General features: G+C 35.1%; 1 protein-coding gene across 15 annotated transcripts; it reads left to right on the forward strand.

The window, feature by feature from the left end:
* Window positions 1-24,536, forward strand: LOC137817384 (uncharacterized). 15 transcript variants are annotated; one of them, XM_068620668.2, is made up of 22 exons: window positions 1-960; window positions 1,692-1,754; window positions 3,110-3,209; window positions 3,311-3,452; window positions 3,582-3,684; window positions 3,760-3,837; window positions 3,941-4,000; window positions 4,118-4,222; window positions 4,380-4,490; window positions 5,542-5,583; window positions 5,772-5,879; window positions 5,957-6,141; window positions 8,209-8,498; window positions 8,584-8,705; window positions 8,835-8,877; window positions 8,962-9,053; window positions 13,663-13,711; window positions 20,868-20,938; window positions 21,067-21,186; window positions 22,002-22,102; window positions 23,406-23,454; window positions 24,066-24,536. In XM_068620668.2, exons 1-22 carry the CDS (start codon window positions 790-792, stop codon window positions 24,108-24,110), a joined length of 2,250 nt encoding a protein of 749 aa, XP_068476769.2. In that variant the 5' UTR covers window positions 1-789; the 3' UTR covers window positions 24,111-24,536. The 15 variants fall into 15 exon arrangements, with proteins under 15 accessions (XP_068476769.2, XP_068476770.2, XP_068476771.2 ...); XM_068620669.2 differs by having other exon boundaries at window positions 8,590-8,705; XM_068620670.2 differs by having other exon boundaries at window positions 3,775-3,837.
* Window positions 24,537-25,102: the final 566 nt, after the last annotated feature.

Raw genomic sequence — 25,102 nt, forward strand, 5'->3', positions numbered from 1 at the left:
AGGAAATGTGATGATAATCTTCCATGTTATTAATCTGCGGAACAAAAATGATTGAGAGAGGAAAAGAAAGGAAGCAAATAGATGACATGCAGGGATTAAGCAGCCAAATAGAAAGACGTGAGAGAATGAGTGGAAGAGATTTATTTATATTTTTTGTAATATTGTTTTATTGAAGTTTGATTATATTGTAGAGACAGAGGAGAAGGGGAACTCAAAGGTTTGGTTAAACCAAAACTAATCCTAATATATCTTATGAATGAATCCTATGACTGAAGACCCACCACGCGCCTTGACCACATCAAAGTATTCATTCATAACCATCACATTCATTCATCACTCTCCTCTTCATTTCCTCAACCTTCTTTTGTTTTTTTCTCTTTTTATTTTTCATCTGTTTCACTTCTTTTAGGGTTTCAAACTCTCCCATTCATTCTTCCCTTCCAATTCAAACCTCCTTTCATTCCCAACTCCATTTCCTCACCTCGATTCCCAGTATTCTCGCTCTAGATTTCCCGTTACGCGATTGCTTTCTCACGCTGCACCAATTTCAATTTCTTTGCCGTTTGCGAGGCTACCAATACTTTTTCTCTCTTTCTTTTCTTTTTTACGAGGGAGGAGGTGCACTTCTGGAACTGTTTCCAGGTTCAGTAGTCACTGATTCATGAAGATTATGATTTTGAAGTAACCCTAGACTGGCCTCTAGGTTCATGTTTTTTGGTGATTGATTTGGGAGTGGGATTCCTAGGGACTTTTCCTTCTTTTTTGGGGGAGCGATTGGAGAAGAAGGGGATGGAGAATGGTCACGATGGGAAATTGGCCCAGAAATTATCGGGCTTGAGTATTAACCAGCACAGTGAACAACAAGTTCATGATCAATCTAACCTCTCTTCTAACAACAATGATAACTTGTATCAGGTTATGAAGGCTGTTGAAGCTGCCGAGGCCACTATTAAGCAACAGGTACTCTGGTTTCAACGCGTGCTTCTTTATAAGATTGATTCCTTGGGTGGCGCTTGTTCATTATTTTCATACGAGGTTTTATCATTAATGTGTATTGCCATGCGGTCCAATTCTCAATGTTTTGATTATGGCTTACTTAGTTGTGTATTTTGCGTTTATGTGCCGTAGTGCTTGCTTGGAGTTTTTATATCTGACTATCATTTAGATATTGAGAAGCCAAAGAGAGTATGCTCGAATTTGGGCCTACGAGACATTAGGAACCCTTATCAGTAAGGATAGAGTATGACTGTTAATCAACATTTTAAGTTGTAGTTGCAGTCCTCGATATTGTGCAAAATTACAGACAAATGCACTCTATGCAGACACAAATATTGTCGATGCAGCCACAAGTGTGGTGGCTTGTGTTGTAGTGGTGGACATCCCAAAAATCATAAGGTTGTGGCTGAAATTACAATCATAAGCCGTTTTTCAAAAAATTGCTTGTATTTAATAATAAGATGATAATGTATGAACCTCATTTGTCGTCCTTCTTGATTTTTTCTCTCTTCCCCTCTTCTGGCTTGATTGCTATCTCCAATGGGGTTTCAACTTCTATTATGCTCTTAAAAAGGAGAATGCTGTCCCTTGCAGTTCTGGCCGTAGGTTCACTTTGTTACAATGAAATGGTGGCTTCTTTCATATCACACCATGTTAGATAAGATATTAATGATGCAACACGTATCTTTTGACAGGCAGAAGAGAATTACCGGCTTAAGTCTGAACTTCTCAGTAGAGTTCAGGAACTGGAAAACTATGTAAGTTTATTCTGTGATGGCATCTGCTTCATTTATTGAATATTTACTCTGTTTGTTGTAATACAGACTTTCTTCTTCTTTTCATTTGATTGCTTGGTTATGTACTGTTTGCTTTTTATCTCTCTGCTTTTTGAATCTGAATTTCGTTTCACTTGGGTTAGAGTTGCTAACTGTGGCATTTTTAGGTGAACTGAGGACACTATTTGCTTTTTCAAATGTCCAAGCTCTAGATTATAGGGCAATCTTGGACTACTTATATTTGTCCAAGATTGTATATGTATGTACGCACACACATGTGAGTGTTTTGGATAATTTTGTTTTCTTTAACTCAGAAGATAATTTCAAGGAGTTTGGATGATAAGTGATCCTCCTTAATGTAAAAAGAAGACATGAAAAAAAGAGGAAAACTACGAGGAACATAAATGGTGTAAAGCTTCCCACTCCCTCAACATATACTGGGATTATATTCTAATTTTTTGGGCGAGCAGTTCAGAATGTAGAAGTAATTTTGAAAGTAAAAAAGTTATATTATTAATTAAACACCTTGTTATCTTAATAATAAGCTTATCCTAACTAAAAGAAAGTTGTAATATTCTCTTGGATACAGTTGTTTCCACTCTGATCTTTTCTTGTATGTCCACTGATCCATCATCCATGGTCCACATTGGCCTCCTTATTATGCCACAGTTGTTTTCTTTTTTGCTTTTGTTGGTGCTTCACTGCTCAAAATTCTCCATGTCAGAGCATCGCTAATATTGGTATTATAGCTCTTTGGTAGAATTTTCCTTTGGTAGGTGGTTTTTGACCACAAATTACCTATAATCTCTTAAGCTTTTCACATTTCATCCACCCAGCTTGAATCTTATGTGTGACATGACATGACCATCAAAATCCTTATCACTCCCTAAGCTGGATCCAAGATGGGCAGTGATGATTTTTGCAGCCTGTGTGGACTTCAGATGATTACTGTTGTACACCAAGAAGGCAACAATGAACAAGGGGAAGAAACTGTTACCATGTGGGAATAGTTCTTCTTGCACTTGAAGTTCTAATTTCCACGCACATACAGTGATGTCATGAATCAAATGAAAGATTTGAATTATGTGCTTCATGGTCAAAACCAAGTTGTCTGCTCCATAAAGCAATGCTTTTCCATGAATTTGGATTTTAAAACTTTATCTTCTATTCAGTTTCATAAGCGTTTTATTCTCTTTTTCCTGATTTATGACCCCGGAAAATGTAACATTAGTTTTAGTAAAATATGAAATATTAATTGAGAGGAGTAAATAGATTCTTATAAACAATAATTTTAAAAAAATACTAAAATCTCTGCGCAATTTACACTTTTTTGGCAGAGGAAAAAAGAATCAGTGGAGCAAAAATCAGGTTTTGTTGCTCCGTGGAAGGATCAGGATCACAGATCTTATGAAGCTCGTCAATCAGGCCCTGCTATAGGTAATTGAGTATAAAAACTGAATGTTTACAGGGGCCTCTTTTCTTGCTGATCTTACCAGTATACTAATTGTCCATCAATAACAAACTTCAAATGGATGCAGCCAGAGGCAATACAGGTGACCATTCTGATAACAGTCAAATAAATGGAACATTGAGAGTACAGCCAAACGACCAGTTGCCTATGGATAATATAGGCTACTCTCAGTTGTCTTCACCATCTACAAGGTCAGTCTCTCCAAGCAGGTATGTGATATCAAATATCAATTGTAGTGTTAGATTAGAACTATAATGTGATGTCTTATTTTATTTATTCTATCTGTAAGTAGTGTTGAAGAAGGGTTGTGTAATTTTAGAATCCTGTATTTGTCATAGGCATCTACCGGAAGGAGATCATGATCCCAGATTTTATTCACCTCAGCAAGGTTTAATGCCTGTGGCTGAAGTAAATAGTAATAATAATAGCTTATTGAAGCAGGTACTACCTTCAGTTCTCAAATTTCATATTTAATAAGAGCTCGATATTTCTAGAGTCATATGTGCATTTATTTAGGATGTGGCTATTAAGATTCAGGAACATGAAGAAGAGATCATCCTATTAAGGAAACATCTTGCAGATTATTCTGTAAAGGTAAAAGGTGTAAAATATTATTTAAGCTGTGATGCATTGATCTTTAGAGAATATTTGACCTCAATGTTCATTTTAGTGACTGATAATCTGTCCATGTTTTTAGGAAGCACAAATACGCAATGATAAATATCTATTGGAGAAACGTATTGCATATATGCGTCTGGTATGCATTAAATTTGGTTGATGGCTGTGAATTTTATTAAGCATCTTTATTCTTTTTTGGTCTTTCTTATATTTGATTGAGCATATGCTAATGAATCATTTGTAACATTGCTGCTAGGCCTTTGATCAACAGCAACAGGACCTTGTAGATGCTGCATCAAAAGCTTTGTCATTCCGACAAGACATTATTGAAGAAAATATACGTCTTACATATGCATTACAGGTTGTTTTTCCTACCTGTTTCTTTGTTATTGGTGTTTGTTAAAATTTGGATGGTTTCTATAAGTATTTTCAATGAGTCTCCATGGACAGTAACTTGTACTGTTTATCATGTGTTTCAGAATCAATTTTTAAGCTTTTGCATTTTCCTTTCTTGCCAGGATGCGCAACAAGAAAGATCAACATTTGTTTCATCTTTGCTGCCTCTTCTTGCAGAATACTCTCTGCAGCCACCTGTTGCCGATGCACAATCTATTGTTAGCAATGTCAAGGTCAGCTTTGATATGTTTCCTTTAAAATTAAGTGATGCTGCTACCCTTGTATAGGCACATAATAGTATAATCTACAAATATGACACTTGGATGTATTTAAGTGTCTCTTTCTCATGCTGCCAAGAAGAAAAACCCTTGAAGCTTTACTATGTTGAAATAAGACTGATGAAGGGTAGTCAGATCTATTCATGAATCTGACTTCCCTTTTCCTCATTTTATTTAAATTTTACGCTGGGCTCTTTTATCAATTGAATTACATATGAATAGAGAAAAACGTATTGAATTACAGAAACAGAATAATGGAAGACTCAAGGACCAGGTATTCTTCTAATACAATGCAATAGGTGGTGAATTAAATGGAATAAGAATGGAAAAATATGGAATACATTGATAATTCAGAAAGCGGAAGATAAAATGCATATTTACTTCTAAATGAAATAAAATACTTGAAATAATTATTTCAATCCACATTAATTACATCAGTATGAGATATACCACTAATATGCTATACAATTTTATGTCCCTTTTCTGGGGTTTCTCTAAAATGTTTCTATTTAAAATGGCATATATGCTTAAGAAATAAAAAAACTTAAAATATTGGTTTCAATCCACATTTAGTTACATATGTATCAGATATGCCTCTGACATGGTAAACAATATTATGGCCTCTTCGTTGGGGTTTCTCTAACATATATGCATGTTAATGGATTGAGCTGCTTTGGTCCATTACTGTTTTCTCTGCCATCGTTGGTTGTTTTATATTTTGCTTTTTTGTCAAAATTGAAAACAGACATAAGAGAGAAGAAACTTTGTATTAGTCGAACCCAATGATGTGATTTATACGGTTGATCTTACATAGTTGTATAAGGTTACTTCTGCTGCTTTTTGTTTTGTCTTCCATTATCTGTGGTGGGAGTATGAAAGTTAAGTTGAGCACCTCATTTTCTCTAACAGTTTCTGATATCTTACATGGAAAAGTCTTTTGGATCTCTGTATAAAAGGTCATTTGATGATTACTGAAAGTGTTGTCTCTTTGACTGCTTTTTTGCAGGTTTTGTTTAAACATTTGCAGGAAAAGCTTCTTCTAACAGAGGTATGTTGGGCAGAACATGAGTGCGTTGTATTCCTGTAGGCACTATTATGGTTTGATTTATGGTTCAATAGAATCTGTGTTCAAGTTTAGTTTCACTAGTGAGTAGATGTTGCTGAAATTTTGGAATGTTTAAACTTTCCCGTTTTGCTAGAGGAATTGATTTTATTGGTTATATTTGTCTGTTACAGTCAAAGCTAAAGGAGTCGCAATATCAATTGATGCCTTGGCGTTCAGATACAAACAATGCTAATGTTGCCACACAATCTCACTCGATTGGTGCACCTTTGACAACTTCTGTATGTTATTTTGTAATTTTGCCCCATTTCTTTGATATGCTTAAATAAAATTCTAAATAATTGCATTTTTTTATCAGAATAAAAACAGCCTTGAACTGGTACCCCGGAATGTGTACTCTCAAGTAAAGCCTCATGTCTCTGTTGATGCTCAGGCAGGCACTGATTGGAATCTATTGGGTCGCCACCAGAATGGCTTCAGTGGTGGTGTGGCAACAGGTGTTGATGCTGATGATTTGGGGAGATATTCACCTCTTGCAAGCAGGTGAGCCTGGTCAAAAGGAGACTGCTACTGTGAACTGAATGTATTGGTGGGTTCTGTTTTCATGGAATCTTTGTTAAAGTGGTCCTGTTGCATGAAATTGTTTTGTTTCATTTGACCGAAGTGGATGTGGATAGAATATTCTTTCTAGGGCAATATTTGGCACTATTCTTAGCTGATGAAATATTAGTTAAACATGGATACTTGTCTGCATGCAACTTTTACAGCCCGTTTGTTTCCAATCAGAGAAAAGAAGGCTTTTACTGTCCATGAAGAAAACACAATAACCGTTTTCAGTTTTAAATTTTCTTCACATTTTAGAAGGGATTTGCAAGGAAACAAGTGTATGTATATATTTATATAATTAATTATTTATAATTTACTCTATTACCCTTATCTTTTTAAACTCAAATTATAATAATGTTTATGTAAACTAAAATTACAATCTAAACATAAAAAATATAAATAAATTAGAAAAATAATAATTATTAAAAAGTAATAATATTTTAATTAAAATTAATTATAATATAAAAAAATCAAACAAATTAATTTTTCAATAATTTTCAAATACAAGGATAAATTTGTAAATTTACATTTTTATCAATTAAAAAAGTACACTTTCACTCACATCCGTTATGTCACTCACAAACTTTCATAAACTTTTTATCTATTTACCTTAATATAAACAACCTCATTTTCTTCACACTTTCTCTTCAAATCATCTCAAATCCACTCCTTAATCCAAACAAAGCATTATGGCTCCATCATTATCTAAACCAATGATATTACTGTCATTATTATCAACAAATGTTAAGGTTGACTATATTTTCTATTGTTGTTCTTGAAATAACTATCTTAGAAAAGAAAACTTGTGGTTTATAGATTGTTGGGATCTCACATTGACTGTATATATTGCCAAAGTAGAGCTTATAAAAGCTTGGACAATCCGTACCTTGTGAACTAGTTTTTGGAATTTATGTAGGGCCAACTCAAATTTAAGGTTGTATTAGAGCTTAGCATAGATGTGATCTTGGGCCATCCTTACCTGTCCAAATTTCTACTCGGCCTCATGGTTTTCCTAGTGCACTAAAGGAAATATTTCTACAATCTCCCTGTGGTAGATATTCAACCTTTAGGTTTGAGGGGATTCCATATCTACTACATAATAAAGACATGGCCAAATTAGAGCTTATAAAGGCTGAGACAATTTTCACCTCATGAGCTAGCTTTTGGGGTTTATTACGCCGGACCTAATTCTGACAGGTATTCAATTATTGGGGTCTTGATTGAAACATTTTTCATGATATGTAGTTGCCATTGGAACAGTGATCAATGTGCATTTAGCTTTCCTCTGTTATAGACTATCAAGTAGGAAAATCAATTATTGTCCTCTGTAATGTTTCAAATTGCCAGTATGTAACTGTTCTAACGTTGATCATTGTATAATTGGCTTTGATATCTAGGTTTCAAGTTGGCTTAGACAATTCTTTGTCTGAAGTTTTACATGTAGGCTTATATAAAAATTGTTCTGAAGTGTTACATGTTTGGTAGCTCAGTTCCTATTATTGATTATCTTTGTTGCCTGCTGTATAAAATTTATCCAAGATCAGGTTGCTTAGTTAGCAATGGGTGCCTCAGGATGGGATATTGTTCTGATTGCCTAGGTGTTCCAACATAGATACAATGAATTTTTGCTTGGTTGAGAAAAAAAATGGTTATCTAGCGTGGCTTGTTTATAATATCACCTAGAATCCATGTGGTCTCTCACGGCTTGTTATTAAAATTTGTTGATAAAATAGAAATTCTACCTTGGTTTGAATCTTACAATTTGAGAAGGGCTGTAATTTGTTAATAAAATAATAAATGCTAATTTATATGATCTCTCACTTCTGTTTGTGTATGTTTTCTATGTCTTAATTTCCTTAAGTTGAACTATGTTTACCAGCAGGTATGCATTTTTTAGTTTTGATATTCAACTGGTAATGAAAACAGCGTGATAAAATTTTACATTCTTTGGGCTGTTGGAAAATGACATCTTTGCTCAAATATATTGGTCATTTCATTTCACAGGAATTTCTCAGCCCATGATGCATCCACCCACCTGGTGGTTACCCAGGGTGATACCCATCTTGGACATTATGGAGAGGAAATGACTAACAAACAGGTCACATTTCGTGAGCCTGTGAGCAACAATGAAGTTGATGATCCCGATGGAGATGGAACTCATAGCGAGAGAGAAACACCTGCTAACTGGAGTTCTGGCAACACTCCTTATACAACCACTGTTGATGACCCTGGTCCTTCATATTCTCCTTATTTACCACCAGTTCTTGAAGAACCTAATTCTTCTTTTTCTGAAGGTAAGAAATTAACTGCCTTTTAAGCTTTACTATACATTCATAGCCTTGCTGTTGGCTATTCCAAGTTAAATAAATTATGTTGCAGCTGCAGATGAAGATCCATTGCCGGCTATAGAGGGCCTTCAAATTTCTGGAGAAGCCTTTCCTGGAAGGGAACTTCAGGCATGTGGATACTCCATCAATGGCACTACAAGTTGTAATTTTGAGGTGCATTTTATTTTTGTATAATTTGGACCTTGTTTCTTCTTGCTTTGTTTCCTTAAAGATATTAATGTTTGATATATATTCTAAGCATTTGACAATTGACATTACCTTGTCTCCCTGTTGGACTACCAGTGGATTCGGCATTTGGAAGATGGTTCCTTCAATTATATTGATGGTATTGTTATACTTCTGCATAGGATTATGTTCTCCCTTTCTTCTGGTATGTGATGAACTCAGTCATGATTTGCTTCAAATGTAGGGGCGAAACAACCTGCCTACCTTGTCAATGCTGATGATGTTGGGACATTGCTTGCCATTGAAGTCCAACCTCTGGATAACAGGAAGCGCAAGGTACTTTTTTCCAACTACTATAATGGAAATCTTACACATGTATGCAAAAAAAGAGTAAGTGAGCTGGTATAATGTGGAAAAGCCACCTGGGCAACCCAACAAGGAATTAAGAAGTTCAAGTAGATCTATGGTGGTAATAAGCAACTACTGTTTGTAATTTTCATTGATCATACTGTTGATTTTGGTATACTGGGATTAGGGTTTGAGCTTTGAGTGGTGACTCTTTGTAATATTTTTTAATCATGGTGAATTTCTGTCTCTCACCTTAGGACATCTGGTCATAGCCAGTATAGATCAAAGTCAAACCACATTCATTTCCTTGTCTATCTAATTCCCCTTGTTCTGAGTGAACCTCGTTGCGATAGAGGAGTTATTTAATCACCATCTTTCTTTTTCAAGAGCATTTTACTTGATAATGCCCCCAAATCACTGTGGTAGTGTGGTTCATGACAATGTGGCATGAAGAGACATCAAAGACTAATTAGTTATATTGTCATATGTTTATTCATTTAAAACTTTCTAGGTATCTGAACATGAGAAATCCGCTTAAAGCACCTTGAACATTTGTACTATATCTATGTGTACGATCATGCAAATTTCTTTACTCATCAGTTGACACAAGAAAATCCTTTACCATTGGCATCCCTGTTCTCGAGTGAGATTGAAAATTTGAGTCTTTGTCATATCCAAGTTCTTGGATGCAATTTGTGGGGTTGTATGTTGTGCATTGGCAGAAATATGGGCAATGTTTCTTGGCAAACATTTGGGTTAAGATTTAAAACTTACTAAAAGAAATAGACACTGAGAGAAAATCAAACCATCCATGTGATATGTAGGAAAATTCTGGCCAAAATTTGCCCAAAAGTTATATGATTACATTACAGTCATATATCCCTGGGCTCAGCTTCTCTATCCGCTGCAGCACCATTATGAATTTTAATTAAACCCAACTGCCCTAAATACAATACCTGGAAGTTCCAAAATTTAAATTGCTCTATGGCATGCACATTAATTTCTTCTACTAGTGCCACTGCCATTGATCATAGTCTGAAACCAAAGATGCTCTGTTAGGTATGAGCAGAAGAAATGAAAACATAGAAAAACTGCATGAAACAAGAAATACAGGAGAGTCAAATCAGTGGAAACAGTACAGTCCAGTCTATTTTTCCTGCATATGGTTGTTTTGTCTTTTGGCTAATACGAAACTTAGCTGCCAAGTTTCCGTTGTTGCATATGAAACAGCTTCCAGATTTCATTCTAATTTTTTTTATTACTAATTGGCACTAAGTGAAATTTTCCAACAGATATATAAGCTGTACTATAAGAACTGAGGCAGACGATGTAGGATTTCCCAACACCCCACTGAACAAATGCTTGTCAAACTAGGTGAGCCTACTATAATAAGCAATTGCCAAGATGAGCTATAGACTTTGATACCATGTCAAATTTCATCTTAAAACCAATTGATATTAAGTGAAGTTGCCCGACACATGTATAAGCCGCACTCCAAGAATTGAGGTAGGCAATGTCAGATTTTCCAACAATAGCTAGTAGTTAGTATCTTACGATTCACGATACGTATCGTACGAAACGATACGGTTTCACCCTCCCACAATACGAATCGTTTGAAGAATCTTTTCCGTCCCTGAATCTTAGCTGTATAGTGCGATTCGCATGAAGAATCGCTGAATTGCGAAACGAAACGATTCCGTATTGTGTGAATCAGTGTGGATTTTAAAAAATGAGTAAGTAAAAAAAGATAAACAGAATTTGTTTAATAACATGTATGCACCCACCACATTATTTTTTTTAGAGGTTGTTTTGGTGAAATTGTGTGGTATATATATATACACACACACACACACATATATATATATATAATTTATTGTATCTTGCATGTATACATGTCTTATATTTAAGTATATATTTAATTTTTTAATGTTTATGAATCTTACGATTCACGATACGAAACGATTTACGATTCATAATATCAGCTCTTCGATACACTACTTGTATCTCGATTCTACTACCATATGCATTTTCTTACTGTACAAAAGAAATTTGAGGATAGAAAAGAAAAACGAAAGGCTAATACATCAACTTAGAGCCAAAAGTTATGAGCACTAGTCAATTTATTCCCTACAATTATAAAGATGTCCTTTTAGTCCTTTGATTTATAAAACCATGGTCATTGAAGTCCTTGAAGTTATCAAATCGAGATATTTTAGTCCCTAAAATTACAACAATAAGGACTAAAATGACTTTTGTTTGGTGATTTCAAGGACCACAATGACATTTTTGTAATTCTAGGGACTAAATTACTGGTCATTGTAATTTTGTGGATTAAATTGATATATTACTCGATGGGATTATGGGAGGTAGAGGGGTCATACTTTGACGGAGGAAGAAGAAACGGGGAAGATGTAGAGAAATTATTAGGCACATTTTTTCAACAGCAACCAAGGTTGTCAAACTCGCGAGTCTACGTAGACTCGTGGGAGCTCTGTAGACTTGACTCGCAGACTCGACTCGTAAACTCGTAAGAGTCTACTTTCCTATTAAAAAAAATTAATAGTTTTTTAGAGCATTTTTACTTCTATTAGAAGATGCAGTTCTATTGACCTCACTTGAATTTGATCCACACCCTCCCAGACCTTCGTTAAAAAATATACTGCTCCTCCAAATTCAACTTCTGCCCAAAAAAAACTAATGTGCAGCAAGCCCACTTCATTTTGCAGCAGCCCAATAAAAAAAAAATAGAACCCTAATCCCTTCCTACCCTAATTTCACACCACCCATCTCAAGCAGCAACCTGCGACCACCGCGACGCCACCACCTACAACCCGCGACCACCGTGACGCCACCACCTGCGACCATCGCACGCTCCGCTCGATCTACCGCCGCACTCCACAGAAGAACACGAAGAAGACGCAGTCCACACGTAAACACAAACGACACCGTTTTGGGTTTAAAAAAAACCCAATTGGACTCGCCAACTCAGACTAGAGTCGCGAGTCCACTGCGATTTCACCGAGTCCGCGCCGAGTCCACCGAGTTTACCCCAAAAATGAGTTTACTACCGAGTTAACTCGGTAAGGCAAAGTGAGCACGTAAACTCGGACGAGTCAACGAGTTGACTCGCGAGTTTGATAACCATGACAACAGCATCTCAATTGGAATTTTTACCTCGTCACTAATGAAATGACATTTAGTTTTCCATGTCATCTTTTAACAGAAGTGCTTTAACAACAGGAAATAAATCCAAATTTTTGAATCGAACCGGGACTAAAACAAACAATGTTTACAAATCAAAACCAAAATTGACCTATTGTATAGGGCATAGATGTATTAAGCTTGTATTTTAGTCTCATGCTAGTCTGAAAATAGGATTTATTCAGAGGTAAATTTGGCTTGAAATTACTGTCAAGGATCTATGATATCAGACCAGTCTTATGGCCTGCTTTTCTACTGGATGGGTCAAATGCAATACTACAGGGCTGCCTAGTGCTCTCTAGGTACTGCTGCTTGTGGGGGTATATTCAGGAACAAAAAACCATCAATTATGGGATATTTTTCACAATTCCTTGGGTGCAAGTTGCCTTATATGCATAAATTATGGGTGCTATTTTGGGAATCAAGAATGCTTTCACCAAAGGATGGTTTAGGCTCTGGTTGGAATGTGATTCTCAGTTAGTGCTATTTTAAAAATTCAATTATTGTTCCTAGGAGATTGCAGAGTAGATGTCTTAACTGCATGGTGAAGACAAAACACACAAGGATTCATGTTACTCATATCTTTAGGGAAGGAAACTATTGCGCGGAGAAGTTAGCCAATTTTGGTATTAGCTCAAAGTGCTGTACATGGTGGGATAATGTAATGTACCTTTTGCAATTCTGGTTTTTTCAGAGATAGATTTCAACTTCCTTGTTATAGGTTTTCTTGGTGGGTCTTGGTCTAGTCCTTCCACTTTTGTTTTTTTTCTCCTTTCTTTTATGGATTAGGGTGCTGCAGATGGTTGTTGTTAATTGCTGTGCCAAGATAGTTGGGATGACAATTAACATTGTGATACTTTAGGACTACCATTTTATTGAAAAAAGGATATTTTAGTTGTAAATTAATCTTTTCATATTTTTTAATTATACAAATTTTTTCAATGTTATATGCTGTATTTTTTAATTAAAAATATGTACTTTGATTATTTAATATTGCAGGGCCAATGTGCTTTGAACAGGAGTATTGTGCATTATGCTTATTAGAGTTCTTGGCTATTCTGTACATGTACAATTGTTGTATGTAGCCTTTTTAGTAAAGGCTGTTAGCTATCTCTTGTGTTGTAAGTAGTTAGATATAAATACTTGTGTAAACCTCTCTTTTCAACAAGTTAGTGAAATGAATACCATTCAGTTTGTTAAACATTTCTCTCCTGTTCTATTCGTCTAACATGGTACAGAATAGCTAAGTACATACTCTAATAATGCATAACAAGCTAAAACACAATTCATGGATGTGTATTTTAATTGAGTTAGAACTTAGACAGCATTTGATTTTCTGCTAGTGGTTATCTAGCCTTTTATTATACTGAATCTCATGCATTCTCTGTGATTGTAGGGAGAACCTGTGAAGGTTTTTGCCAATGATAGCAAAAAGATCACTTGTGGTGAGTATATGTATTATAATATTTCTGATGTTCAGTTGTTGCTGCCTGCTGTGTAACTTGAAAGGTTTACTTCATAGAGAAGTGTTGTGCATCAGGTTTATCCACTGTAGTCTTTTTGTGATTAAGCTGCCGTCATTTGTCACGTAATTATCTGTTGTAGAAAATGAAAAACATATATAAAAGGGCATGATGGTTGTTGTTGTGACTTGTGAGAAGGAAATTGTTATATTTAGGGTATGTTTGATAGTTAGGAGGCACAGAGAAGGGTTCAAGAGAGAAGCAAGGGTAAGATAATGGAAATGAATGGTTAGTCTTATGCATTTGTGGATTAGTGTTATTGATATTAGATAACAGAAAATATCATGGACCCAAAAACCCTTAATGAATATATATTGAAGCCATAACAGGTTATGACAAAAGCATTGTGGACAAAAAAATAAAATACATATAGATAATTTAAAAGTCCAGAAATATAATTGTAATGCAAAAATAATGAAAGATAATCATAATTAACAATAATATCATGTCTAGGAATTCAAATAACAATAAAATCAAATTAACACACTACAAATTTCAACTTCAGAACATAAATTAACAACAAAACATAATGAAGGAGGTTGCTGGTTCAATAATGTGGGTGTGGACTTGCAGTCAGCAGCCGTGGCGTCAACAGCAATGGTGACAGGCGTCAGTGGCAGCAGGACTGCACAGTAACGAAGGAGGCTGTTGGTTCAATTTGGGTAGGGTGGAGTAGTTCATATGGGTGCTGTGCTGCCACTCCTTTGTTTTGCATGGGCACCACGCAGCCACTCCGCAACTTCTGCCATGCCTGTTCTGCCACACCCAAAGCAAACGCGATGGGCTGCCGTGAAAAACCCGCATTGCCATCACCATGTTGTGGTAGCAAGCTATAACCTCCACCACCGATTTCCGCCATAGTGCTGCAATAGCAGATTTTTGATAACTCTATTTTCGATGTTAACTACTAATAGTGTGCAAGAGGAAGTGCAGAGTTGGTTAAATTTAAATGATTAAATGATCACATCTTAAAAGAAACTCAGAACACTAATCCAATATACACCTATGCATGACTTTTGGAGAAGTCATACAATCATGTAAGGAGGATATTTAAAGTCTCCATTCCATTTTCCTCCTCTTAGAATATTCCCAAACAAGAGGAATGCTAAGCATACATTTTCCTTCCCATTTCCTTGTAAATCCCTTTTCCAAACATGTCCTTAGTGTTCTGACCAAGGTTATTGAATCAAGATTCAAGTCATGAATCGCTGAGCTATATTTTCTATCGTGAATTATAATTTTGTATCAAACTGCAAGATTCAAGTGCACTAAAACATCACTACAAATATATCATATAGACAATACACAGTGTTCAATGCAAACAATTAAAACTAAAAACAGTTAAAAAATCATAAGTAGAAGTCATATAGAACAGAACTATTAGTTGTATCTAAGTTTGTGAAGTCTTTTTTTAGAAGTATTGGATATCCTACGTAGACTTAAGATATGAGATTACACACCAACACCAAATATTGGAGATTCCACATAGTATAGATGTGTTAGATTATTTACTTTGTTAGCTCCAATAACCAGCTGGCTGAAATGTTCATTAAGTCTCTCAAGAGGTCTTGTGTCGATGACATTTGTAACAACTTCACCTATATGATACATATACTCTAACTTCGAGTGGGAGTGTAAAAATATGATTTGAAAGGATGAAAAATATTATAATTGATTGTCACTTTGTCAGAGAGAAAGTCATAGCTTTGTCAATTCTCACAATGAACTAGTAGATATTCACTACTTGGGTCCTCTAATTAACTACATACATAACAACAAGCTTGGTGCATATGAGCTATATGCTCTAGCTCGAGGGGATTGTCAGAATCTTGTAGATTTGTTAGAATTGTACAAATATAGTGATTGTTGATATTAGGATGTTATTAGCCTAAATAGGGTAACTGAATATTTTGTAATTATATTTTACCCCTATAAATTGAATAACTTTGCTGTGGTGTAAACACACCTAAATCATTTCTCAGTTTCTCTTTTCTCAACAATCATGAACAACAAAGGCTTCTTAAGAGAAGTGCTGAAATAGTTGCAATTTAGGCTTTCCAAGCACAAGTCTCTTGAGGAAATGGTGAGGGCAACAAAAATAAGAAGGGAAAATGGAAAAATAAAGTGAAAGATTCTAGTGAAGGCTCCAACAGGTTCTCAAATCAAAATTCTAGTGGTGACAACTCCATGAAGAATGGAGGTTGTGGAGAATTTGGCAAGAGGGTAGGTGATCAAAATAGAATGGGGCAAAAAAAAATCAATAAGAGGAATATGTAGTATTATTAGAAAAATGGGGTTGTTTTACACAATAATAAAGAAAGCAAGTGAAGGAGGCTGAAGCTCAAATGCCAGAAGGTGTTATGATTTAGTTTGTGTTCTTATCAGTGTTATTGATATCAGATAACAAATCATATTAGAGACCCCAAAAATCTTTTATAAAGTTATAACAGAAACCATAACGGGTTATGGTAGAAGCATTGTGATTGAAAGAAATATAGTATATACATATAGATAATGTGTTGGGGATTGCAATGATTATATTGTTTTTAATTAGGTTTAACAACACTTGCAGTTGCACAACACGTTCAAATTTTAATTTGAGTAATTAAGGTTTTTGGATTTTATTAGTTAAAAGTTGAAATGGGCCAAAGGCCCAAACTTATTAGGGTTTTTTCAAAATTAGGTTTAGGGTCTTCTATCTTCTTCATGCGTCGCACACAACAGTCCCTTCATTTTTCGCTGCCATCACAGCGTACGCCGCCATCGCTGCCACCACACTAGCTCACCGCACTTGGATATTTTCGTTTTCCTCAAGACCCCAAGATGCCAAAAGCGGCCGCCATGGGAAAATCGCATAGCCACCATCTGGTTGTGCGGTGGTAAAAAAATCCGCCACTGCCTTCCGCCATAACCGAACAGTGATAACATTGGTTCTTATTATGGTGGCAACATTGGATTGTACAAAATTTAATTTTTTGTAAGTTGACACTTGGTGTTCAAACCACATGATTGGACATAAAGAGTGGTTTGCTAATCCTGATGAAAGAGTCAAAAGAACTGTGAAGTTATGCTATGATAGCAATATTACAACTAAAGGAATGTGCTAAGTTTTGATTTAAAGAAGAGATGTATTGGAGATTTCACAACGACTAGAGATAAGGCCAAATTACACTATAAGTGGTGCAAACATCATTTTACAGACTAGATGTATGAGGTTGAGTTAGACTTAAGTTCATTTTCTAATAAGATGAAAAATGGTTATTCCTAAAAAATTGTCTTTATGTGGCACAAATGAAGGCCAATTTGTTAAACCTTGTGCAATTTTTGGAGAAAGGCTATGCCAAGAATATGGTGTAGAATATGATGAGTGTTTATCGTAGCAAGAGAAAATTGATCTTGTTGGTCCATTATCAAAGAGCAAAACAATTAAAATTGGAGTTTTGATTGATGAAGGTTATTCTTTTGCAGTTGCTATGGAAGGTCCAAATTGGCTTTGTCTTCAAAAGTTTGGGCATCTAAATTTTAGTGGCTCGAGTCTACTGAGAATGAAAGGGATGGTGCATGGTTAGCCCTCTAGAGGGCAAGCTAAGGAGTCATGTGAAAGGTTGCCTCATAAGAAAATAAACTAGAAAGTCCTTTTAGTACCATGTTCTAGCAACTAAAACAATATTGGAAGCATTTTCTTTGGAGTTACTTTCACTTAGAGGTAATCATTATTTCTTTTGTTTACAACGTTATTGACAAGTTGTGAGTTTGAGTAGACCAAAAGAAAAGGTGAGGTATTTGAGGTGTTTTGAGGGTTCAAGACAATGGTGAGGAAGTAATGTGATCAAAGTTCTTAGAACGGATGGGTTTACTGATCCATATACTCAAGAACATAATGGAAAAATTGAAGGGAGGAATATGCCAAATCAGTTTTGGGGAGAAGTTGTATCCAAGATTGCCTATATTTTGAACCAAAGTCCAACTAAAGCTGAATAATGTGACTTTAGAGGAAGCATGGTCGGTAAGAAAACTTGTAGGAAGTCGTCTATATGTATTTGGTTCTCTTTGCTTTAGATGTGTACTAAAGAAGAAAGAAGTTGGATTATAAGGGAGAGCCAATGGTGTTTCTTGGGTACCATTCAACGAGTGCATACAAATTGTACAACCCTGTTGGTGAAACAATAGTGTTGAGCATGTTCCATTGATGAAAGTAAAGGTTGGAGTTACAACTAAAAGTGATAAACTGGCTGTACCAATACAACTTGATGTGTAGTCTGAATATTTCTAGAGATAGTTTTGAATTTAGCCACAATGACCTCATAGAAACAAACATCAACCTCAAAGTTTTGGAGGTTTTACATCAATTTTCGTGTGTGTGCAGTGAATGAAGATAGAGACGTAGAACATTTTTCTCTTTTGGCTAAAACTTAGCCAATATCTTTTGATCAAGCAATCATGGATCCTTAATGGAAGGTAGCAATAGAGGGAGAGTAAAGGGTTGTAGAGAAAAACTAGAAGTGGTAGCTACTGTCACATTGCCTCACTACAAAAGGCCATTGGAGTGAAGTGGGTCTATAGAGTGAAGGTAAAACCTATTGGAGAAGTTGCAAACTACAAGACTAGGATAGTATCAAATGGTTTTTTACAAAAGGCTCATTTGAATTACAATTAAGTGGGCAAGAATTGAAACTATCAACCTAGTGGTTGCTTCAACCACTCTGAGATTGGCCATTGCATCAACTTGATGTAAATTGAACCTTTTTAAGCGTGGCAATAGATGAGGAGGTTTGTGTGGATCAATCTCTTGGTTTTGAATTGACTGGACATGCAGACCCACACATAAGGTGATGTTTGCACCCATTTACATACCATAAAATGTTTTTATCTCTAGTTTATGTGGGATCTCAAACATCTTCTTCCTCGTCTGAAACTTGTCAACTTGTATGTGTGACTATATATTTATGGGTGGTCCAATAGTGGTCGAATAGTGGGTGAGCTGATAAGCCCAACAAATTCTTACTAGAATAGATTTTAAATGACTCTAATATCATATTAAAAAGTTGACTTTAAGTGTAACTCAACCTTACAAAACCGATTCACAAGGTAAGGTTTGCACCTACTATATACCAGTGTTATCGGAGATCCCAAAATCCCTTTACAGAGTTATAACAGACAACATAACGGGTTATGGCGGAAGCATTACAATTATAATATAAATATATATAAATAACTTCAAAAAATACAAAAATAATGAAAGTGTAGTGGCTGTCACATAGATAAAAAATGTGGTGTGTAATTATAATGTTTTAAATGGGCCCAAAATAGGGGAAAAAAACCTGATTTAAGTAATTTGTGATTTTTTATTAGAGTTTCTGCAAAGCATTCAATATTTAAATTATATTTAATTTTATTAGGGTTTTTTTAGGTTAAAGTTGAAATGGGCCTTTGGCCCAAAAACTTAAATAGGCCCAAAAAGCCTAATTTAAGTATTTTGTGATTTTTTTATTAGGGTTTCAGCGGCACACTGCTGCAGAACATTTAAATATTTAAATTTTATTAGTTTAAAGTTGAAATGGGCCTTAGGGTTAGGTCATGCGTCGCCGGCTCCATCTTCCCTACGTTCAGCGCCGTTGCGGCTCCGTCGCGGCTTCGTCTTCCTTACTTGTAGCGCCGCCGCAAGCCCTTCTTCCTTAAGCGCAGCCCCGCCGCAACTCCCGTCTTTTCTCCGCTTTTTTCGATATCTCCGATATCCGTTAGCACTCCGACATGGCAATAGCGGCCGCCATGGGCCGCCATGAGAAATCCGATTCGCCACCGCCTTGTTGTGGCGGTGGTCAGGAATTTCGCCACCGAAATCCGCCATGGCCGATAAGTGATAACACTGCTATATACTAAAGGTTTTTGTCTTTAGTTGATGTGATATGAGATCTCCAACACACCCCCTTCACGATAAAACCTGCCAACTTGTCCCTTCACGACAAAACCTGCCAACTTGTGTGTGGGATTATATAATGGGTGGTCTGATAGCCATTGACCTGATAAGTCTAACAAACTCTTGCTAGGATAAACTCTAAATGACTCTGATACTATAAATAGACTTTGTTCTCTGTCACTTTTCTTCCATGTTTGTGTGAGTGTCTTTAGTGTGTGTTTTAACATTATTTGAAACTCTTAGAAAAAGAACTTTAAGCCTAACTCAGTCTCGCAAAACTGGTTTGCAAGGTGTGGTTTGTACCTATTTATATGTTTGAGTTTAGTCATATCTAATTATTAAGTAGACTTTAAGCCTAACTTAACCTTATAAAACCGGTTTATAAGGTGAGGTTTGCACCCACTTATATATTATGGTGGTTTGATAATGGTTCGATACCAGGTGTCCTGATAAACCCAACAAACACTCGTTAGAATAGACTTTAAATGACTTTGATACCATATTAAAAAGTGGACTTTAAACCTAACTCAACCTCATAAAACCGGTTTATAAGGTGAGGTTTGCACCCACCTATATTATGGAATGTCCTTATCTCTAGTCGATGTGAGATCTCCAACACACTGACTCACATTGAGGATTGAACATCTCGTGCTTAAAGGTAGATATTTGCGGGTGTCATGATAGACCTAACAAATCTTGTTGGGATAACCTTGATACTATCTTAGAATGTGGACTTCAAACCTAACTCAACTCACAAAACTAGTTTGCAAGGTAGAATTTGCATATACTTATATACTATAATTTGGTATATATCTACTCTATATGAATTTTTCAACAAAGACAGATAAGTTTAAGGAGGGATATTGTTTCAAATTTTATGCATTCATTAAGCTAAAGTTATCAAAAGTTAATTTTATAATAGAATACTTTATTAGAATAAAAGAGATTAGAAGCAAGGAGGATAGTATCTTCCCATGAGAAAAGTTAAAAGCAATTTAGTCTTAACTGACCTGTCTGCTTTGGATGTGTTCTACATGTCTTGATTTGAATTGTTGTATAGCTTTTCGTTTGTCTCCCTTCTTATCTTCAAATATAGGGCTGCAAATTTTGACAAGTCATAAATAGTTTATTGAGTTATTCTCCTTTGCTATTTGTTTTCAGATCCTGAAATGCAGAGCCACATTGAGAAGGCTTTTTATAGTGGACATGCTTCATATAAAGTTTCTCATTCGGTAATTCAATGAAAGTAGTTTTCGTATTGTTGTGATTTTCCTCAAAATGTCAGTGTCTTTTCACTTATCAGTCTTCTTTATGAAGAACTCCTAACAGTTTCATAAATATTTTTGGCTTGATATCTCAGACTGGATATCTTGATATATGGGAACCAGCTACATTGGCCATTAAGAGGGAAGGTTACAGTATAAAATGCAGTGGACCAAATGGAGTTCTTATCACAGAAAAATTTTCACCGTCCACCCAAGTATGATGGTTTATTCTTTTTTGATATTCTGTATGAATATTTAGCTAGTTTATTATTTAGGAAACGAAGTAAAATTCATTTGTAATTCCCTTTTTTAAATAAAATCTATTATTTCCTTACGTGAAAACTCCTTATATTGAAAAGAACCCAAGTCTCACATGGCTAGAAATAGAGTCTGAAAAGATTACGTTAGTGAAGGACAATCCTGACATTACTAGCTGGTTTTATGGGATTGAGTTAGACTTAAATTCACATTCTAAGACTGAGTTAGGTTAAATCTTTGGCAAAACATGCTGGCAGTATGGCCTAGTGTTTGAAAATAGTAATTATAGCAATTCACTGTATTTAACCTCAAGGCAATTAGGTTTGAGTATATCGATAATAATAGTCAGATTGTGATTACATACTACCAGAAATTGTAAGAAGCATTAAATTGCAAAAGGTGTCTTTTCAACTTTATTGATTGTGTTGGATGAACCGAGTTATCTCATCAGATAGATCATTTATGTATCCTGCTTATTTCTCAATAATAGAACTTTTTAAATGTTTAATTTAAGTTATAAGAAGTATGATATTGCCAAATTTGTCGTCTATTGAACTTTCTAACCTTTGGTTGGAGTTATCTCACCTGATAGTCAGGAAAGCCAAAAAGAGTTTGTGAAGTTGACAATAAATGATTTTTGAACCTTGTTTATTTCTCGATGACAAAATTTTTTAATTATTGAAAAAGGATTTAATTGTTGAGATATATTATATTTAATGATCTTGAGTGGTTAGCTAATTTTTATATATCCATTCTTCATTTTCTTCTGTAGGTTGCGATTCCATATGGACATCCTTCAGAATTCATTATTATTGGTTCCAGTGGTGCTGAACACCTTTTAAAAGCAGAAAATAACTCCACAGAGATCAGTGGGTAAGTATTCTCACGGTTGTCTTGTTATAATAGTATTTAAAACTTGCACCTGTAAAATGTTCATGTGCAATACTTCTTTATTTACTGGAAAAGAGATCATATTATCTGTTTGCGGTGTTTTATACCTGCTAATGGAAAGGGGTCATATTAAATTGAAAACCTTTTGATGTTGTTAGGTAAAAATGTATGTTTATGGAATACTTTTTTAGGAGGATTCTTAGATGCAGTCAGGTTTTTTACTCTAATTGAGTAATAAGATCTGGGTTGACATGTCTTGGTATGAGAGTTGCTGGGTGTTTCATCTGCAATTGTTTCAGCAACTAGAACACTGATCCCCTCTGGAGATTTCACTATCTTGTTTTATTCTATTATCTGCTTATGGAAAGTGATCAAGTTAAACGCTGAAACATTTTTTTTATTATGTATGAATGTATGTTTATGAATAATTGGACATGGAATAATTTTTCAGAGAAGTCTTAGTTGCAGTTCAGTTTTATTTACTCGAATTAAGTAATACATATATCATTGACTTGGATGACAGCATAACTTTTAAACTTAAACTGACCTAAAAATTCAAAATTTTGAACCCTTTTAAAGACACTAGAAAGTCCAGTCTCCGTTCTCTCTGTGAACAGTCTTTTGGATAGAAAATAGCCATAGGCCTTAGGTGTTTGATAAACGAGACTTCATATCAGTAGCCAAACATGATTTTTGTGCCTTATTGCTTGTGGTTACATCTGCATTATTCTTTAAATTTAGTACAGCTTTGAGCAGAATTTTAATATTTTTGTTCTGTAATAATATACTCGTTTAGTTTTGTAATCTTCATCACTTAAAGTTTGTTGCAATTCTGAGAAGTAATAATCCCAGTTATTGCTTCTGTCACTGAGGATGACAATTAATTTTTGTTGTCTGTTAAAAAGCGGTGAAGATATTCTTCATTATATATTTGAAAATTCTATTTCTTTTTTAAATACTGCTCAGATCCCTACTCCCCACTGTCAACTTGGTGGAACCCCAATTGTGTAAAGATTATTATGGAGAAAGAGAACGAGACAAGTGAATAAACTTGTAATATGTTAATACTAATAATTTGTTTAAAATGCACTTGGAAATTGGAATAATTTTTTTTTATCTCTAAGCAATAAGAGAAATTACCTTTTTAATTTAGAGAAGTGTCCTACGTCAAGTTTTCAAGTTGCTGCAAGTAGCACTTCGTAATGTCGCGTGGTTTGTTTATTTCTGAATTTTTTTCTGTTCTGTCTTCTGCTTTTAATAGTATTTATGTTTATTCTTTTTGCAGTGCAAGAGACACCATTGTGCTCACTTTGAGATTATTCATCCTGAGGAAGGTATACATAAATTTTCTCCTGAATTTATTTACTGATTCATAAAAAGGCCATAGTTTTTATACCCTAAATTTTCCATTTCGCCTTCAGTTTGCTTGGCATGTCATTGATAAACACTTCCAATTTTTTTTTTCGTGCTTGACTTGGCATGCGCCCATGCACCCTTACTACGGTTGTTGGTAAACCAAAAGAATAATAATAATAATGAGAGAAGGTAGAGAGCATGAGTTTTCCAACATAATAAATTTGTTTCAATTTAGACAGTCATTATTGTTAACGATGAACTCTACTGCTTATGTAGAAACTATAAATAACTAGCATTGATGACATATGTTCCCTGCTTGGGTAGTATACAATTGTTTAAATAGATTTCTTTAGTTCCCTTGATTTTTGAAGTCAACTGAGCTTTATGAGGTTATGATTCTGACTTATTGCTTCAATTCCGAGAGTTGTATTGGAAAGCCAGAAAGAATGTTACTTTACTCCATTTGTTGTTCATGTATTTTGTTTATTTCTGTGTTTTTTGTTCTTTTCATTTGTTTTTAGCGTATAATATTTTGAGTTAGCATGGAAGAGTATATTGAAGGTTCCTTCTGTATTTTTCTCTTCTGCAGCCTGGGGAGAAAAGGAGAGTAAAGAAGAAGGGATTATTCTTCTAACAGGAGAGGGAACATCAGGCGCCTGCGGTGCGTGAAAATGCGAAAGAGATGGGGATCGGGAGTTGTGTTTTGTGTGCTACCTAAAGTTTTGCTCCTTTTCATATTCTATAATAGGGCAGAATTAGCTTGAGCTGTAATTGTGAATTTATGCAATCATTTTTTCTTTTTTTCAATATTTAGCAATTCTTTATTAGCTCTGCTCTTTGCCATGTAAGTCCATTGTTTTACTGCATGCTGCTCTTACCATTTTGTGCATCTCTTTGCGTGGGCCCGGGTGCAGTGTGCCTGCATTCACATGCTATGTTCCCCCACTTGCATTAAGTAAAATGGTTCAGAGAAAATGATATAGTTGCCATTTGAATTTAGTGAAACATGTCCCCTATGTCAATGTCCTACTTTTATAAATAAAGCAATCCCCTTGAAATCCTTAATGTTTCAAGTTTATCCGTAGACAACTTATTTGAATTATTTCCGCCCAGTTCGAGAACTGCTACGTTGCAATGTAGACTCAGGGAAAAGTAATACGTAACTTCAATGTTATCTTGTTGCATGGTCATGGGTCATCAGCCATTGATTGACGATGAATGGATGTCCACAACAGTATATACTCGGTGAAGAGATAAGGTGTGTGCTGCAGTATTATCGAAGACTTTAAAAATCTTTTATAAAGTTATTATGGAAATCAAATGCGGAAAAATTGCGGAACCATAACTAATAATAATATTATAATATTATTAGGTTACTTATAAAAATTTAATTGTGCTGGTTTAGGGTTTTTTATTTCAGTTATTAGGTTCATGAGTTCTCTATTTTTTTTTCCAGTTATTAGGTTCATGTTTTCTCTACAGAATATTACTAGGTTAATTTATAGTATTTTAATTGGACTGGGTATGACATGGCTCAATTTAATTTAGGGTTTTTTTTCACTTATTAGGACAACAATTGTTTGCTGTTATTAGATTGGCATTGTACATTTTAGACAGCTTCTTCCT

Source organism: Phaseolus vulgaris, chromosome 7 (genome assembly GCF_051622355.1).
Source record: "Phaseolus vulgaris cultivar YP4 chromosome 7, ASM5162235v1, whole genome shotgun sequence".
NCBI classification, from domain to species: domain Eukaryota; kingdom Viridiplantae; phylum Streptophyta; class Magnoliopsida; order Fabales; family Fabaceae; genus Phaseolus; species Phaseolus vulgaris.

Coding starts and splice junctions, on each gene's coding strand:
- LOC137817384 (XM_068620668.2), top strand. CDS start 790: ATGGAGAATGGTCACGATGGGAAATTGGCCCAGAAATTATCGGGCTTG. Junction 3,685..3,759: donor ATAATAGCTTATTGAAGCAG/GTACTACCTTCA, acceptor GCATTTATTTAG/GATGTGGCTATTAAGATTCA. Junction 4,491..5,541: donor CTATTGTTAGCAATGTCAAG/GTCAGCTTTGAT, acceptor GCTTTTTTGCAG/GTTTTGTTTAAACATTTGCA.